At 46.3% G+C, this 19,478-nt stretch overlaps 1 protein-coding gene across 5 annotated transcripts; it reads left to right on the forward strand.

Annotated features, from left to right (window-relative positions):
- Nucleotides 1-830: 830 nt before the first annotated feature.
- On the forward strand, nucleotides 831-18,351 carry nr1h4 (nuclear receptor subfamily 1, group H, member 4). Of its 5 annotated transcripts, none has more exons than XM_084452399.1 (10): nucleotides 831-1,020; nucleotides 2,080-2,270; nucleotides 3,457-3,849; nucleotides 9,283-9,423; nucleotides 10,770-10,912; nucleotides 12,132-12,227; nucleotides 12,880-12,979; nucleotides 13,329-13,475; nucleotides 17,467-17,580; nucleotides 18,109-18,351. In XM_084452399.1, exons 2-10 carry the CDS (start codon nucleotides 2,174-2,176, stop codon nucleotides 18,345-18,347), a joined length of 1,470 nt encoding a protein of 489 aa, XP_084308525.1. In that variant the 5' UTR covers nucleotides 831-1,020; nucleotides 2,080-2,173; the 3' UTR covers nucleotides 18,348-18,351. The 5 variants fall into 5 exon arrangements, with proteins under 5 accessions (XP_084308525.1, XP_084308524.1, XP_084308526.1 ...); XM_084452398.1 differs by having other exon boundaries at nucleotides 832-1,020; nucleotides 12,129-12,227; XM_084452401.1 differs by lacking the exons at nucleotides 831-1,020; nucleotides 2,080-2,270 and adding exons at nucleotides 2,295-2,815; nucleotides 2,909-3,080 and having other exon boundaries at nucleotides 12,129-12,227.
- The last annotated feature ends 1,127 nt before the right edge of the window (nucleotides 18,352-19,478 follow it).

Consider the following 19,478-nt stretch of genomic DNA (forward strand, 5'->3'; position numbering starts at 1 on the left):
ATAAAGATGAGTGGAGACAGTAATCTAATACAAGATAAAAGAGAAAAATAAAAATTACAAATTAGATCCATGAGATATCATCTCAATGAGTCATCATAGTAATCTCAATGAGATTCAATAATTTCATTTTAAATTGAAGAATATTTATGAGGGGGAAAAAACGATCAATGTCATCCCACTCCCACTGTCATATATATTCTAGCTATCACTATACTACTATAAGTAACAAACTAAGATTCCAAACTGTGCTTCATACAAATAGACAGGAGCAGCCAATGGCAAAGGTTCTGTTTATTTCAGAGGGACTGTCTGTTGACTGAGAGGGGCCTCTCTGGATGGAGCAACACCCGTCAATGATTCATCTCTGGTTTTTGGAAACATTAAGGATCACAAAGATACAGTAGCGATTCTCAGCCTAATCATCAAGGGTTTCCTCCTAGACAGGCAGGTGTAATGACTCCACAACAACCTGCACTTTTTTGTCTCATGTACAACAGCGCCACATCAAATGTTTGTGTTCGTTATGATAAATGAAACACAACTGATGGTAAACCTAACTGTAACTTGTCATGTGTGTGGGCTGTGTGTGGGACGGATGGAGGTCTGTATGGATGATGGATGGAGGGAGTTGATATGGCTGCCGCATGTCTTAGCTGGAAGCAGAGGAGTCTGGGGGACAGAGCAGGAGAGGAGTGGAGGGAGAAGGAGGAGGGGAGTGAGGATGGAGGCGGATGGGAGTGTGTGTGGGGGGGCTAGTGTGGGGATAGTGGGGAGGGTGGTGGGGAAAGGGGGTTGGCAGTGTTACTCACTAAGAGAAATGAACAGTTTAATTTATAACCAGTGTCCCCTTTCTTCATGACCCTGGCCAGTCACACACTCTCACTGGGGCTCCAGATACACAGCTAAACGGTCATTAGCAAACATTGATGGTGTTGTACTTTATAACGTGGAGACCACAGCGTGGCCTGAGGCTGGGGCCAGACAGGACCTGCTTCAGGGAAATCACCACACAGGATTAAGGTACAGTAAAGAGAACTGTGAGCATGTATGAGATTTTTTGTGGCTTAACCATCATGTGGGCTGACTAAAAGGTCCGCAGGCCTTCGTTTGTGGGTTGTTGCTGTTGCGTCTCATGGGAAATTAGAGTTGGTTAATTAGAACGTGTCAGGCGAGATTTATAAAGGCTAGGGTTCACATGTGGCTGTATTCTCACATGATTTACTTCATCCCGGTTCGCGGTGGCCTGGTGACAGAAACACCTACACAGAGAGAGAGAGAGAGAGAGAGAGAGAGAGAGAGAGAGAGAGAGAGAGAGAGAGAGATAGTCCATTACAGTTTGGAGTATGAGCCTTGTTCTTTTTAAGAGATCCAGAGATCAAGACAGGATGCATAATATGTGTTTAATATGCAAGTGATGAGGGAGGCTATTCTAAGCTGCCCGGTAACACCTACACAGTGTCTAGAGTAACAGGCATACTCTTCTATAGGTAATTTCAAGAGCTCCATTATTAAGAGACCAGGGCAGCTACTATATACCCAGCAAGCTCCATGACAAGTGACATTTGAAGAGTTTTGGTGACGTCTGAGCCAAGCTCAGTCTGACCAAATCAGAACTACCACAGGTCGCCATTAGAGCTTGTTCATCATGACTCTCCTGACTTTTATTCACCACTGTCATGCTAACCTCACCACTGCCATGCTAGCCTCACTACTACCATGCTAGCCTCATCACTGTCATGCTAGCCTCATCACTGTCATGCTAGCCTCATCACTGCCATGCTGGCCTCACCACTGCCGTGCTATCCTCACCACTGCCATGCTAGCCTCACTACTGCCATGCTAGCCTCATCACTGTCATGCTAGCCTCATCACTGCCATGCTAGCCTCACCAGTGTTATGCTAACCTCACCACTGTTATGCTAACCTCATCACTGTCATGCTAACCTCACCACTGTCATGCTAACCTCACCACTGCCATGCTAACCTCACCACTGTCATCCTCAATCGGGCTGTGGAGATAAGCTATAGATATAGAGCTGACTCACAATTCATCCATTCATTTGTACTGGTGTGTTACAGGATTGGACCAGGGGCCTACTGGTGGGTTCCTTCCTTGTTCTTTTAGCCAATCACATCATCTTCACTCTGAGTTGGTCCCCAACCTCCCTCCTGAATGAATGAGTGGGTGGGCCCAGATATCAATGTGGTGGGACCGCTACAGCCCCCCCACAGCGATGGATTCCCCCTGTCTGATACCTCCCACTTCTTTGGTAAGTGACCTCCACCTCTGGAGTCAGTGACCACCTCTGACACACATTGCTGATCACACACATTACCCTCATAGTGGAGATAGCAAACCAGCCAGCCAGCCAGCCAAACAGCTCCCCAGCCAGACCGCCAGCCAAACAGCCAAACAGCCCCCCAGCAAGACCGCCTGCCAGGCAGACAGTCACCAAGCCGGCCAGCCACAGGCCTCGGATGTGAAAGTGAGGGAGCACAAAACAGCTCAGCTAACTGTAATGATGCTATGAAATGTGAATGTCTGGTTAATGAGTAGCTATGTCAACCTTTGTTCCCCCTTGGCACTCCTTGAGCAGGCAGCAAGTTGATCTATTCTAGAACTACTGTTCAGCTGGGTTTACAGAGCAGGAACTGAGGGGAACATGTCTAGGAGGAGGCAGAGGTAGAGAGAAGGTTGACAGTGGTCAGAGAGAGAGAGAGAGAGAGAGAGATAGAGAGAGAGACAGGAGGTTGCTGTACCATAGAGGGCTGGGTCTCCGTGAGATGGTCATGGTCCAGAAGAAATCTTCAGCAGGTCAGTATCTCACACCTGACTGGAATAGTTTATTTCAGCTGGGTTTTTTGTTTGTTTGTTCAGAAGTGCAGTTAGTTTTGTTTTGTTTTTCAGGTGCTGACTTTGAGAGACAAGTAGAGCTGGATATACTGTACTGATAGTACTGAAATGGGAGAATATGACTTGATGACAAAACTGGATATCTTCACCATCTGTGCTTGTGTACTGGTATCTTGTTTGCAGATAGTAGTTTAGTTCTTGCCTACCTGTGCAGAGAATTCTACGAGTGAGTGGTTAATTATTGCTGGGTTTATGTGGCTTTGTACATTATCACCCACTGTGTTGCTAAAGTTTCAATACTTGAAGAAAGGCTATCTTCTGCTGCTGGGAAGCAGTTAAAGTCAGATCAATACTTTAGAGAGGTTTCACTGAATATCACCCACTCTCCTTTAAAAAGAAAGACATATTGGCCTGTGAAATATGCAGTTATTTTGGCCATCTTTAACTAAAGAAGAACGCAGGAAGCGACAAGGAACTAGATGTTATGCCTTCACAATTAATCAACCGTCTACTTGCTACACACTCTTTCATTCAACTTTTAATCTTCCTCCCCTCTCCTCCTCCTCCTCCTCCTCTTCCTCTTCTTCCTTCTCCTCCCTCAGACATTCTGGCAGATCAAGGAAGCCCTCTTCTACAGGATCAGGAGGTCTTACCCTTCAGCAGCTATCCCAGCATGCAGCACTACCCTTCAGTGGAGGCCTCCATGTCGTCGCCCCCCTACTACCCCAGCCAGACCTACTACACCCCCTACAGTGGGGCAGAGGACTGGTTCACCCCCCCGGGGATGTACGAACTCAGGAAGCCGGGCCCCTTGGGGGTCGGCTATGACGCTGAGGCAGGGGAGGCCACGGTGTCCGCGCTGATGCCTATCGTGTGCAAGAGGACCAGGCACCCGGTCCAGCCTGGACGCGTCAAGGGGGAGGAGCTGTGTGTGGTGTGCGGAGACAAGGCGTCCGGGTACCACTACAACGCTCTGACATGTGAGGGCTGCAAAGGTAAGAGGAACAGACCTGGATCGCCGCAGCTGAGGTAGTGGAGGTGGTTCGGAACCACAATCTTGCAATGAAGTGGAGGGATGTGCCCCTCAGACACTAATAGTAGATGGTTAAACGGTCAGACCTGCATTACTGCTGCTGAGGTACTGTAGTGGAGGTGGTTTGGAACCACAGCCTTGTGATTGGGGGCTCTGCCTTAAACTAGTGGGCACAAATCATCAGACCAAAGCATCAGCCCAAAAGTTTGTTCTCTTGGGTTAATGGTAGATGGTAGGGCTTGTAAAATAGGGGAAACTAGGTTCATTGTCCACTGGTTACATTAACACTGATAGGCTATGTACTAGTATGGAAATCTACCAATTAAGGAGATCATCTTCCCCTGTTACGCTGTCTTCAGAGAGACCACACTATGTGGGATTGAGCCAGCATCCCAGCAGCTGTGCTGATGAATGTTGGCGAAGACTTATACAAACCACATCTGCAGATTAACCTCCTGTGAGCAACCAAACACGGACTGTCATTCCTCTATACTGAATTAGAAGATTACTGCATGCCTTTAGCTGATTGGGTGATATCGCACGTTGCAGCCAATAGTTTAATCAGTTTGAATGACATGTACCAGCAGTGATCTTTTTTTTTTTTTTTTTTTATAAATTATGTGACAAGGTCATGTTGATACCAAATGCATCAGAATTTACCAATACCTGTACAGTACAGTACTGTGATTAACCACCGTAAGCGAAGCAAAGTCTGCCAACTGAGGGCCACCACCCAGGCTGGTGTTCGCCTGCCACAGGCGGGGAGAGCAGCCGGCGGAGCTTGCTCCCAACCCAGAATTCTGCAGCTGAACTCTGAAGGGCTCACCCCCAGTAAAATCGACGTCATCGAGCACCTGGCCTACACCACCAAGGCCCTCGTCATCCTCCTCCAGGAGACCCACTGCGAAACAGCAGATAAGCTAGTTCTCCCAAATTTTGCTGTAGCTAGGTCTATCCTAAGCAGGAAGCATGGCCTTGCTATGTTCATCCATCAAAGGTTGAACTGGACCCTCGTCGACCAATCCCTGACTGGCTCGGAGATGGAGTGGTTGTGCGTGGACATTGGCGGCTTTAAAATCGTCAACATCAACAACAACAAGCCTCCGCCCTCATGAATCACACCAGCATATCTCCCAGTATTCCCCCACCTCTGCCTCTATGCTGGCAACTTCAATTGTCAGCATGAGGATTGGGGGTACAGCACCAATACATCCTATGAGGAAAACCTGGCTGCCTGGGCAGCTAACAACAGCCTGGCCTTGATGTGCTGAAGGCAAAGTGCAAGAATAGCAATCTAAAATACAATAGAGGGTGGATTGTTGTAGTACTTCTTGAAGAGATGAGTTTGAGCCTGCGACGAAAGATGGGCAGCAACTGCTGTCCTGACATCAGTGGGCAGTTCGTTCCACCACTGCAGGGCCAGGACAGAGAAGAGCCCTGACCATGTCGATCGACTGCAGGGGGCTCGGAGTGACAGGGCAGCCAGTCGCTGCCCCGAAGTAGCAGAGCGTAGCAGTCGGGAGGGGGTATAGGATTTGACCATTGCCTGGAGGTAGGAGGGTGCTGTTACTTTCATTGCCCTGTAGGCTAGTGCCAGAGTTTTAAACTGGATGCGAGCCGCTACCGGGAGCCAGTGTAGGGAATGGAGAAGGGAAGTTGTGTGGGAGAACTTTCTGGACAAGTTCCAGGGGTTAAATGGCTGACGCTGGGGCCCAAGCAAGGAGGGAGTTGCAATAGTCCAGGTGGTAGATGACCAGGGCCTGGATGAGCACCTGTACCGTTTCATCAGTGAGGAAAGGGCGAATCCTCCTGATGTAGAGCATGAATCTGCAGGAGCGTGTGACAGATGTGATATGTGCGGAGAACGACAGTTGGTCATCCAGGGTCACACCCATATTCCTCGCAGTCCGAGTCGGCGTCACCACTGTCTTCAATGGTGATGGCCAGGTTCCGGTGTGGGCAGCCCTTCACCGGGAGGAACACCAGCTCAGTCTTGTCCAGATATAGCTTAAGGTGATGTGTTGTCATCCACTCTGAGATGTCAGCCAAGCACCCAGCTATGCGTGTCTCCACTTGTGTATCAGAAGGGGGAAATGACAGGACCAGTTGGATGTCATCGCCATAGCAGTGATAGAAGAATCCATGCAAGCGAATGAGAGAGCCCAGAGTTCCTGCAGTCCCAACATCGACCATCGCTGATAACCATGCCTAAACTCGTGGACCTCATCCCAAACGAGCCGGTGAAGCGATGGAACTTCCGAAAGGCCAACTGGAAATGCTACCGCCTCCTTACCCATTGATCCACGAAGTGCCGTCCACCACCTAACACCAACAATGTGGACGAGGCGTACCGGGAACTCTGCCATCCATGACATCCATCAATCCATCACACGCGGACGTCGCAACAGCTACAAACCATGTTGAGATGCGGAGTGTGAGAGTCTCTACTGTGCCTTCCTCCGGGCCCCCCCAGGAGCTGAGTCAGACAGACTTGCCTCAGCCCTGCATCACAATTTGTGAAAAGTGGGACATATGAGGGCAAAGACCGCAAATCGTCATGTCTCGTGGCAAAAGAAGTATCTGACCTCTGGAAGGCCACAACTCCTAGCGGCGGTAACATCTCCAGCGAATTTACACCGGAGGAGTTCGCTGCTGCCCTCCAGTATGTAAAGCCAGGGAAAGCTCCAGGGCCTGATTCTATCTGCCCGGAGCCTTATACTCCATGCCATGCCTGCCTTGAAGTCCTGGTTAAGAGTGTTTCTCTCTTCCTGCTTGCGCCAACTCAAGATCCCCAAAATCTGGAGAAGAGCCCTAGTTGTTGCAATCCCTAAGCCGAACAAGCCTGAAAGGGACCCCAAGAGTTACCGCCCCATCTCTCTGTTATGCATCCCCTTCAAAATCCTTGAGCGTCTCATCTACAGTACGCCCGCGTTGATCCAATCATCGACCCGCTGCTCCCACAGGAGCAGGCCGGTTTCCAACGCGGGAGATCGACCATAGATCAAGTCACTTTGATGACTCAATGACATCGAGGACAGCTTTTCGGCTAAAAAGAAGGCCGGAGCCGTCTTTATAGACCTGCAAGCTGCTCCGCCTGCTGCCGAACATGCATATATTCAGCATGATCATGGAGCTTGTCCGAAACCGCAGCTTCACCCTCACCACCGGTAGAGGACAGCGAAGCAGGTTGCGACGCCTTAAGAACGGCGTCCCCCAGGGATCTGTCCTGGCCCCCCTCTTTTATAACATTGCGCTGGTTTTCTCAGCTGGAGACTGGCAGGCCGTGGAGGAAACTTTGAGCCAGGACATGCAGACACTAGCGGCATATTGGACAGGTCGCTTACGTTCTGCCGACACCTCAAGTCACTGCACAAAAAGTTAACAGCTTGTGTGTGTTGATGAGGCAACTGGTCCGATCAGGCTGGGGCGCCGGCGCAAAAACACTGCGTACGGCAGCCCTAGCCCTGGTCTACTCGACCAGTGAATACTGCACACCGGTTTGGTGTCGCAGCGCTCACACCCGCTTCATCAACTCGACCTATCAACGAAGCCTTGCGCATCGTGACAGGACGCCTGCATCCCTGTGGATAACCTTCGCATCCTTGCAGGCATCCAGCCCGCTGGCCTCCGCCACGCAGGAACCACAGCACGTCTCTCTTGCCGGGCCATGGAGCCTTACCACCTGCTCCATGACAGGCTCACTTCAATAGAGGAGCCTCCCCGGCATCTCAAGTCGAGACACCCTTTTGCGCCTGCCGCACGGGACCTCCTGCAGCAATGCAGAGATCTTAACATCAGCGAGGCAGGATGGGCAGACTACACCTGGCGTGTGGAGTGCGAGGCAAACACTAGATTTCATCCCGGCCGCCGGTCCTTCCCCTTCCGGGATGGACTTAACCAGACCGGCATGGGTGAGGCTTAATCGCCTCCGGACCGGCGTCGGACGCTTCCGCTCATCGATGCACAGATGGGGCTTGGTATCCTGCAGCGTGCGAGTGTGGCGCCGAGGAACAAACCGCAGACCATGTCATCCAGAACTGTTTAATATATCTGACACCCAACGGAATGCATGGCCTTACAGTTGTGGATGACGAAATGGTGACATGGCTCCTGGAGGTGTGCCCGGATATATAGCCCGGGTGAAAGGGTAAAAGGATAGCCCCTCGGCCCCAAGCATGGGGATGAGAGGACACAACATACCAAACAAACCCACACGTAGAAGAAGAGTACAGTACTGTGTATCTTGTCTCTGGACTTTGGCACATTACTGTACCAAGAGTAAGCATTGCTTTACAAGTCATGTAAAATGACAAGCTTTGTGAAACCCAAGTATGGAACTCTTTCCTCCATGTTTACGAGCCTGTAGTAGGTAGAGAGGAGGTGAGGGGTGAAGATTAATCTGTCCGGTTCAGTCTGACTACCAGGATGGAGGTCTCTGTTCTGTGCTGCGTGTATCTGTTCGCAGAGTTGGGACTGATCTGTTTTGAGTATGTCTGTTGGTAGGGTTGGTGTTGGTCTGTGCTGTGTGTCTGTTGGCAGAGTTGTGGCTGGTCTGTTTTGAGTGTGTCTATTGGCAGGGTTGGGGATTGTCTGTTCTGAGTGTCTATTAACAGAGTTACAGCTGGTCTGTTCTGAGTGTGTGTGTCTGTTGGCAGGGTTGGGGCTGGTCTGTTCTGACTGTGTCTGTTGGCAGGGTTGAGGCTCGACTGTTCTGACTGTGTCTGTTGGAAGGGTTGGGGCTGGTCCATCCCTGGTTGGATTTCATCTCAGCTTACAGCTTTGTTCTGGTAGAGGGAACTTGAGCTGGATAGAGTTAATGTGTGTCATTGTACTCAGCACCCTGTGCTAGAATGTCTAATTAACTGTTCCAAAGCTTTCCTATGCGTGCATGTGTATTGGTATGTGTGTGTGTGTGTGTGTGTGTGTGCGCATGTGTGCGTGTGTGTGTGTGCATGCGTGTGTGTGTGTGTGTGTGTGTGTGCGTGTGTGTGTGTATATGCATGTGTGTATGCGTATTTGTGTGTTTCTGTGTGTGTGTGTGTGTGTGTGTGTGTGTGTGTGTGTGTGTGTGTCTGTGTGGGTGGGTGTGTGTGTGTGTGTCCACTGTATGGAACTAGTTAAACTGACCTGCGGCATCTCTATGTTACATTGCCGGAACAATGAGTAGCTGGATCTGATGTCTCTAATCATCTTCAGGTGTTCCAGGGAGACTCCTCTAGGCTGAGATGGTGTCTAAAAATAGCACGCTACAAACCAATGACTCATTCAGGGTCATTATGGCTATCACTCTATGTCATGTAATATGTTTTATTAGATCAATTAATGTATCGATTTCAATTTCAGATATCACAGTGATAGGGTGACGACCAGTCCTTCTTTTACCCTCCACCATCAGGCTTCTTCAGACGGAGCATCACCAAGAACGCCGTGTACACCTGCAAGACAGGCGGCACCTGCGAGATGGACATGTACATGCGCAGGAAGTGCCAGGACTGTCGCCTGAGGAAGTGTAGACAGATGGGCATGCTAGCAGAGTGTACGTAACCATACTACAGCTGAAGCATCTGGGCTTGGCATACCTGTCTCATTCCATTGATCTAGCTAATTACATGTACTGTAATTCATTAACAACATGGTTATGTAAATAATAACTAACATGTAATTAAAGATTAACAAGAAAACAATTAACATGAATTAACAATTTAATTACAATACAAGCATACGAGTCTACAGGTAAGTGTGAAAATCTTGGCATGGTACTGAATGATCCTAACAGACGAGGCTTGAAGGCCACTGAGACAACTGTGAGCTGTGAGCTCTCATTCTCCATTCTGACAGACGGCTCTGGAGTCCCTCTGAGAGGCAATGTCATCCTCACAATAGAGGCACGTCGCCATTGTTAATGGAAAAACAAACTAGCGGGAAGGAGAGGAGGGAGAGGAGGGAGGGGGAGAGAGAGAAGGGATGAGGGAGGAGGGAGGAGGGAGATTGAGATGGAGAGGAAGAGGAGGGAGAGGAGGAGGAGGGGGCTGTTTCCACTTGGGCTTGGGCGGGGGGGGGGGCGTATAATATTACTTATTTCACCCAGAAGAAACACAAATGGGAAAATAATAAATAAATAAAATAATTAATTAATTAAAATAAAATAAATAAATAAAAATACTACACATGTCAACTTTATTAAAGGCAGGATCACAAGGATGTAGATTCACCTCCTTCTCCTAGGTTGGTGGAAACATTGAGGACGAAAGACAGTTAGCCAGCCGGTTTGGATCTGTCAGGACAGGAGGGGAGCACAGGATGGAGGGGGTTCGTGTTGCTCATAAATAGTGCAGGGGAAGTCGTGATGAATATTTCCGCTAGCAGCCCCTGTCTGCTCCAAAAACCGCTACTGCTCAAAGGATGCTCTGGTCTCTGCGGAGAAAAGAAGGTATAACTAAATAAGACCAGAGACCTTCATTGGTGTGATATCGGAAGAGGATCATCAGGTTGACTTTAAAAGCTGTACACAAAGCATTGTCTATCAACACCACAACTACCTTTACGACAACAGCTTCACTGTTGAACAGGCAGCTGTGAAACTTTCCCTCAACACTATATTATTATTATTATTATTATTATTATTATTATTATTATTATTATTATTATTATCATTATCATTATCATTATTATTATTATTATTATTATTATTATTATTAGCAGTAGTAGTAGCAGCAGCAGCAGCAGCAGCAGTAGTAGTAGTAAAAATAGTAGTGGTAGTAGTAGAAGTAGTAGTAGTAGTTGTCTTACCATAGTTGTCTTAAAGACAACCAGAGTGGTGAAGCACTCTAAAGGCTTGTTGCTCTAGCTAATTCTGTGCTCTGACCTCCCGGCTGGCCCCAGGTCTACTGACAGAGATCCAGTGTAAGTCGAAGAGGCTGAGGAAGAACACCAAGGCCTCTCCCGGGCGATCCACAGGAGACGAGGCAGAGGGAGGAGACAACGGGGATGCCAAGCAGGTCACCTCCACCACTAAGCCTGCCAAGGTAGCTCAGCCACTCCAGGCCTGGATCAAAATGCTACTGTACCTGTCTTTCTGCTCTTGTCTGCCACAGTAGAACCGATGGGATGTTTCCAAATATGCAAAACCCCACCCATTCTACACTCCAGACAGACTCAAGTCTTTCCAATAATATTTCAAGACAGCTCTGATCCTCTCCCTCCGTGCTCTCCATCAATCAATCAATCAATCAAAGCTTTATTTGTATAGCGCATTTCATACCCAGAGGCAACACAATGCGCTTTACAGAGAACAAGGGAGGTGGGCATACGACCCACTCTCTACATATTCCAGAGGGAAGCAAAAAAAACGTAATAACCCGGGGGCCAGATAAGTGAGCTGTAAAAATTCTTCCCTGACCCTCTCAACAAGGCGATCGAGCAAGCTCCAGGAGTATGTTTGTCTACAGACTAAGAACATTTATAAAGCAATACATTACATTATTTCAGAGTGAGAGAGGCTAAAAGCATCATAGGAGAGAGAATATTCTACGGACATGCTACGACATCCACAGCAGACACGGGGGTATCTATCGGACTTCGGGAGGTCTGCTGGTGACAGTGGGGCATCCACTGGACCTGGTTAGAAGATAGGAGGGAGAGAGAGAGGCACTAGGGAGAAGGAAGGCAGAGGGAAGGCAGAACAGGGTTAGTAGCACATAGAGCCATACAGACCACACAGATATTGAAACAGGCAACCTGGGGCAAGCTCCTGGAATATATTTGGCTAATGGCTAAGAACATTTAAAGAACAATAAATAACATTAAATTAAATTTTCGGAGCAAGAAAGCCTAAGAGCATCAGGTCCAGGCCTAAGCCGGATGTGGACTGATGTGTGTCTGTGTGTACGTGTGTGTGTGTGTACTAAATACTACGATATCTCCACTATCAAAGTGAATGTGCATACAGGTACCTACAGAATGTAATATCCATGATTACTGGCTGTAGTGATTCCATGGCTCTAATTGATTTGTTGACTGACGTAACAGCTCCTCAAATATCATTACTCATGGAATTTCCCATGATCCTCCGCCTATTGAAGGAAGTCTGCTCACCATGAATATTTCAACATTTCTAAAGTTCTGCTCAGGTCAAAAAGAGATTGTGTTACTCCCTACATGAGACATTGTGCTATTAGTTTGACCTCTGCAATGCTTGCTGGTGATTTCCAATCCTGATTTACAGTTTTTTGTTTCACAAAGGAGATTGTCAAGCTCAGTCAAGACCAGCAAGCCTTGTTGAGTTTCATCGTAGAGGCATACAATAAGCATCGAATCCCTCAAGACATGGCCAAAAAACTGGTATGACTCGTTTAATGATTCAAACAATTCAACAGCATTGAATAAACAGCAGGCTTTTCCCTCTGCACATTCGCTGACCTATAAACTCTGACTGACAGACAGAGTACAGGTCCACATGCTCTCTGTCTCCAAAGTGAGTTAGGGGATGTTATGTAACTGTGCTTATCAGGATGCCTAAGCTCCATTCAGACTGATGTAATTCTGTGTTACATAAATTATAAATTATAATTAGAAGCATACTACTACTACTGTACTACTGAATGAATGAATCAATGAATAACCACTACTGCTACTACTACTACTACTACTACTGCTGCTGCTGCTGCTACTACTACTACTACTACTACTACTACTACTACTACTACTACTACTACTAGGCTGCTGCTGCTACTACTACTACTACTACTACTACTACTACTACTACTACTACTACTAGGCTGCTACGGCTACAACTACTACTTCTACTACTACCACTACTATTTTTACTACTACTGTACTAGGCTGCTGCTATTACTACTACTACTACTACTACTACTACTACTACTGCTTTTTTTGATAGAATACAGATAAAACAGTATAAATATGAAGGACAGGTCTTATGCACAGTAAGGAGGAGGCAAAAGAAGTGATCTGTTCTTTCCTGTGTGTGCAGCTGCAGGAGCAGTTCAACGCAGAGGAGAACTTCCTCCTGCTGACGGAGATGGCCACCAGCCATGTGCAAGTTCTGGTGGAGTTCACCAAGAACATTCCAGGTCTGGACTTCAAAAGGAATTATAACCCTTTTATCTTCGACCATTGATAAAAGATCTTATTATCAGCCTAACCTCTGGCCTGTGTCACCACCTATCCATTCTTTTGTACTTACACTACAATACACTTTCGTACTTACAGTACACTACAATACACTTGTAGTCTAATTGATAGGTCATTGATACTTTAATAACATAGAAGAAAATACACAACATGTACATTGTATAAGCTAACAGTGAAATGAACAAGTAACGCCCCAGTGTTTGAGCTCTGTGTGTGTGTGTGTGTGTGTGTGTGTGTGTGTGTGTGTGTGTGTGTGTGTGTGTGTGTGTGTGTGTGTGTGTCTGGCAGGTTTCCAGACCCTGGACCATGAGGACCAGATCGCCTTGCTAAAGGGCTCTGCTGTGGAGGCCATGTTCCTCCGCTCAGCGCAGGTCTTCACTAGGAAGCTGCCCCATGGACACTCAGAGGTGCTGGAGGACAGGATACGCAAGAGTGGTGAGATACTGTCCCAGCAATATCACAACACTGATCATATCACCCTTACCGTATCCCATTACAGGGTTCCAATACTGACAACAGAAGCCTGATACAGCTGGTATATCCTGCAGCTGGTGCCGCAACTACAGTGTTTCACTGTCAACACTAAAATTATGAAGAATACAGACAGACAGACAGACAGACAGGCAGGCAGACAGGCAGGCAGGCAGGCAGGCAGGCAGACAGGCAGGCAGGCAAGTACACAGACAGCCAGACAGACGGACAGAGAGAGAGAGAGAGACAGGCAGGCAGAAAGACTGACAAGTGGACAGACAGACAGGCCAGCAGACAGACAAGTAGACAGATCGTCACACAGACAGGCAGGCAGACAGGCAAGTAGACAGACAGGTAGGCTGACAGGCAGGTCAATAATGGATGTAAATAATGGATGGGTCTGCTCTGTGCCGAGGCTGGGAACTGTGTGTCCTGACCTGTTGATCCTTGGCTGGGTGTGGGTTACCCATGTAAATGGACCCCGATGGCTCTTGCCGGCTACCATTTCATTCCACTGTGAGTGTGGGCTCATTGCCAGGCAAGGGGGGACAGCAGGGATGCCTGAGCCAGCATGCTCCACAGCTCCCCAAAGACTTAGAACTCAGCTACCCAAAGACTTAGAACTCAACAGATACCCAAAGACTTAGAACTCAGCTACCCGAAGACTTAGAACTCAACAGATACCCAAAGACCTAGAACTCAACAGATACCCAAAGACTTGGAACTCAACAGATACCCAGAGACTTAGAACTAAACACATACCCAAAGACCTAGAACTCAACAGATACCCAAAGACTTAGAACCCAGCTACCCAAAGACTAAGAACTCAACAGATACCCAAAGACCTGGAACTCAACAGATACCTAAAGACTTGGAACTCAACAGACACCCAAAGACTTAAAAACTCAACAGACACCCAAAGACTTAGAACTCAACAGATACACAAAGACATAGAACTCAACAGATACCCAAATATTTAGAACTCAACACATACCCAAAGACTTAGAACTCAGCTACCCAAAGACTTAGAACAACAGATACCCAAAGACTTAGAACTCAACAGATACCCAAAGACCTAGAACTCCACAGATACACAGACGTAAAACTCAACAGATACCCAAAGACTTAGAACTCAAAAGATACCCAGACTTAGAACTGAACAGATACCCAAAGACTTAGAACTCAACAGACACCCAAAGACTTAGAACTCAACAGATACACAAAGACATAGAACTCAACAGATACCCAAATATTTAGAACTCAACACATACCCAAAGACTTAGAACTCAGCTACCCAAAGACTTAGAACAACAGATACCCAAAGACTTAGAACTCAACAGATACCCAAAGACCTAGAACTCCACAGATACACAGACGTAAAACTCAACAGATACCCAAAGACTTAGAACTCAAAAGATACCCAGACTTAGAACTGAACAGATACCCAAAGACTTAGAACTCAACAGATACCCAAAGACTTAGAACTCAACAGATATACAAGACTTAGAACTCAGCTACCCAAAGACTTAGAACTCAACAGATACCCAAAGACTTAGAGCTCAACAGATACGCAAAGACTTAGAACTCAACAGATATACAAGACTTAGAACTCAGCTACCCAAAGACTTAGAACTCAACAGATACCCAAAGACATAGAGCTCAACAGATACCCAAAGACTTAGAACTCAGCTATCTGAAGACTTAGAACTCAACAGATACTCAAAGACTAGAACTCAACTAAACAAAGACTTAGAACTCAGTTACCCAAAGACTTAGAACTCAACAGATACCCAAAAACTTAGAGCTCAACAGATACCCAAAGACATAGAACTCAGCTACTTGAAGACTTAGAACTCAACAGATACTCAAAGACTTAGAACTCAACTACACAAAGACTTAGGGCGCTTTCACACCTAAAGGTCTAGACCAAGGTCCTAACCAGAATCCCGTTTGGCGCTTTCACATTTGTTATTTTTTATTGATTAGTTCCATAACTTTCGCTTTCACACCAGCAATCCAAAGGATTTTTGGTGGCAGACCTACATTATGTCGTCATCGCTTGCATGGGGGTGCGTCTCCCTATACTTGACACTGATTGGTTTGTGGATGATCGCGCGTCTGTTTGATCCGAAAGTGCGAACCTTTGATTTCACATTAGGCAGCAGCGAACCTTGGTTCGAGCCGAGACCACCTCTTGAGGTCGGACCAAAGACCGAGTCTTTGATCCGCGCACCGTGGTCAATTTGGTTTCACACCTGTCAATTTGGTTCGGATCAAACTGGAAAGTCTGAAAGTCCAGACTAAACAACGTAGGTGTGAAAGGGTCCTTAGAACTCAGCTACCCAAAGACTTAGAACTCAACAGATACCCAAAGACTTAGAACTCAACTACACAAAGACTTAGAACTCAAAAGATACCCAAAGACTTGGAACTCAACAGATACCCAAAGACTTAGAACTCAACTACACAAAGACTTAGAACTCAAAAGATATCCAAAGACTTGGAACTCAACAGATACCTAAAGATTTAGAACTCAACAGATACCCAAAGACTTGAAACTCAGCTACCCAAAGACGTAGAACTCAACAGATACCCAAAGACTTAGAACTCAACTACACAAAGACTTAGAACTCGGCTAACTCAAACACTCAGGTGTAAACAAATGTACCCAAACTGAAGAAGGGCATCGAAACGTCCGCGAGAATGAATGGAGTAATGTATTGTACGATCTGAATGGTGGTCAATGGGCTTTTATTTGACAGAAATCCACTCCATCTAGATTCTTAGGCCGAGAAGAATCCGATTATGTCCACCCTTGACATTTGGTTGATTCTACTCACCAAAGACAACCAATTTCATGTGGGCCAATTACCTCTGCTGTCATAAAGGGGACACTGTAATGTATATTAAACATATTCTGTTTGTTAGCATTGTTTTGATTCAGTAGATTTGGGTCTTTGTCTGGCTTGGTCTTGCACATACTGTACTACTGTATATGGGTACTTGTAGGAGTTCACATAGCTTAAGTTCACAGCACCTGAGTTGAATTCAGTAGCTATAGGATCGCCTAGTTATTTCAGTGCTCAGAATTGTTAAATACTCTCAACCCATTTTGTTGGCTGGTTTATTCATGCATCTTTATTTATGACCCATCACTTTCAGTGTCACAGCTTGGTTGTCTTGCTATTCAGACCTCATCGCTTTATACTGTCATAACGCAGTCATATCTGAGTCACTCTGGCATCCATGGCTGTTGGGTTGAAAGCAAAGCATCAGAGACGGTTGGGGAGCGTGCATCATGGCGGTCTCTTGGCTCGGGGCCAGAGTGAATGGCCAGGGCTGATAGATATTCAAGCTAAAGGCCAGCCTGGGGGGGAGCAGAGCACTGCTGTCTAAACAGACCATTGTTCTTTATCTAAACATCGAGAGGGCTATTGTCCCCCATCTCTGCCTCCACGCACCCCTGGCATTTCTGAAGCCTTGAGGCTGTGTGACAGGTCTGAGGGCTTTTTCCTGACGGCTGGGGAGGTTTAAGTTTTTGGACGTCCGCTTACTCACAGAGGAATAAAAACTGGATGAAATCCACTGAATGATGAAATTTCAAGAAAGACTTGCAGTCTGATGGCAGCTCATAGAGTAGGACATTGTGGGTGGGTGTGTGTGTGTGTGTTTATGTGTGTCTCTCTCTCTCTCTCTCTCTCTCTCTTTCTCACACACACACACACACACACACAAACACATACTTTCTTCATCTCATCATTGCGTTAACTGCAGGGGAACACATGAATGTTGATAGTGCTTGTGTCTGCATCAATACTGCCATCTTCTGGTTGAATGGGTACCACAGCAGTAGGCTTATTCCAGAATGTTATTGATGAGATATACTAATTGATGCATGAGAGGTCAAAACTGTGTGCCCCAATTTAGTAGCGCATGTGTGTTTTATGCTTCCCAGGCATTTCAGAGGAGTTCATCACACCCATGTTCAACTTCTACAAGAGCATTGGGGAGCTGCAGATGATCCAGGAGGAGCACGCCCTCCTCACCGCCATCACCATCCTCACGCCCGGTCAGCTGGCCCGGGGGAACCAATCACCTGCATGGAAAACTAACATTATCCTATAAAGTCTTGTTCAGGAAGTCAATTCATCCTTGCTGTGGATCATCAGTAGGAAATACATAGGCTATAATACACAACGTACCATACAGTACATACACATACAGTAGCCTAGTGAATAGAGCCCGTACAGTGTAACAGAGACCTTGTGGACACAGCTGCAGATATTATTGTATATTGTATATTGTCTACACTCTCAGAAAAAAAGATACTACTTTGAACCATTTTAGGATCTCCACTTGTCACTGTAGGGGAACCCTCTGAAAAAAACATTTAAAACCCATTTTGGTCCCAGGATAAAACTACTTGCTAAAGCAAAGGTTGTAGCTAGAATCATTTCACAAAGGTTCTACCAGAGACCAAAGAAGGCTCTGAAAGTGTTTTTCAAAGTGTTTCCCTACAGGGACAGCTGAAGAACCCCTTTTTTCCAGAGAGTGTAGCTTTATCTTGAGGTATCGCTGTCCTGTTGTCCCCCTGCAGACCGACCGTACGTGAAGGACCAGCAGGCCGTGGAGAGGCTCCAGGAGCCCATGCTGGAGGTGCTTCAGAAGTTCTGCTGCCTCCAGCACCCTCAGGAACCACAGCACTTTGCCCGTCTGCTGGGCCGGCTCACGGAGCTGCGGACACTCAACCATCACCACGCAGAGATGTTGACGTCCTGGCGCATGAGTGACCACAAATTCACGCCACTCCTCTGCGAGATCTGGGATGTGCAATGACGCACGGGGGGTGGCGGGGTGTTAAAAGGTGGGGGAGGGGGGGGGGGGCTTGTTTTATACAGAGTATAATCAGAAGAGTTCAAAAGCTGAGATCTCAACATCACTGTAGGAATATGTGAGCCCTGAATTCAACCGTCAATTCTTCCTGTCTAGTTGTTCTTAGATATTATGTTGTTTGTATTATGAAGGAACTGAAACTATATCCAAGACCTGCTGCTATCAACCCAAAGCCAAGCATGGCAGGCAGGGGAAACCAAGAAAATAAATATTGTGGTGTTCCTCATTCCTTGTTTGTCCAGTGGCATGTTTTAATACAATAACAATAACTGCTGACTGAATGTTAGGAATGATAAGAACAGGTGTTAAAGCCATTGATAGCTTCATTGATAGCAATTGAACAGAAGTGTTTTCCTCCCCTAAGAGGATACATTTTAGCCTGGTTAGATAAATTGTCTCTAAGATCATGTTTTCAAGTTAAAGTTGGTGTATCTATTCTACGATTAGTCTTGCTTTTCTCCTCAATGGACAAGGCAGAAATAATAAGACTTTAGTGTGACATTAGTGTGAATATTTTCTATTTCCATTTTGTTATTGCATTTTTATTGACATTTATCAAGCAGACAAGAGCATTGACACACAAATTGAAAATAACATTGATACAAAACGTTCTATAACAATCTTTCAACTGCATATATCCCCTTCATCTCCACCTTTGGCATTCCTCAATCTAGAATGATTACTATTTTCACAATATATTCAGAATATATAAAACATTTTATCTTTGATTTTGATTCATTTTATATTAACTATTACAATAGCTACTCATGTTATCTCACAGCTAACAGGCTAACAGTATGCAATATTTACACAGTAGTCCCTGTTCAGTGATTGCTTCACAAATTCTACATCTTGTGAGTTGAACTATATCTTGCAATGTTGTTTACTCATTAATGGTTTAAGTCTGAATACCTTTCATGAAAGGTGTATATTTAGTCAGCACCTTGAACAATACAGACTTTACTACAACAATGTCCCGCTCTTCTTCATCTTCTACAGGAATAATAGCCCCCTACAGGAATAATGGCCATGGTCTGTTATTTTATTTTGTGGGACTAAAAGATGCGACAAGAA

This window comes from Borostomias antarcticus, assembly GCF_949987555.1.
Source record: "Borostomias antarcticus genome assembly, chromosome: 18".
Taxonomy (NCBI): domain Eukaryota; kingdom Metazoa; phylum Chordata; class Actinopteri; order Stomiiformes; family Stomiidae; genus Borostomias; species Borostomias antarcticus.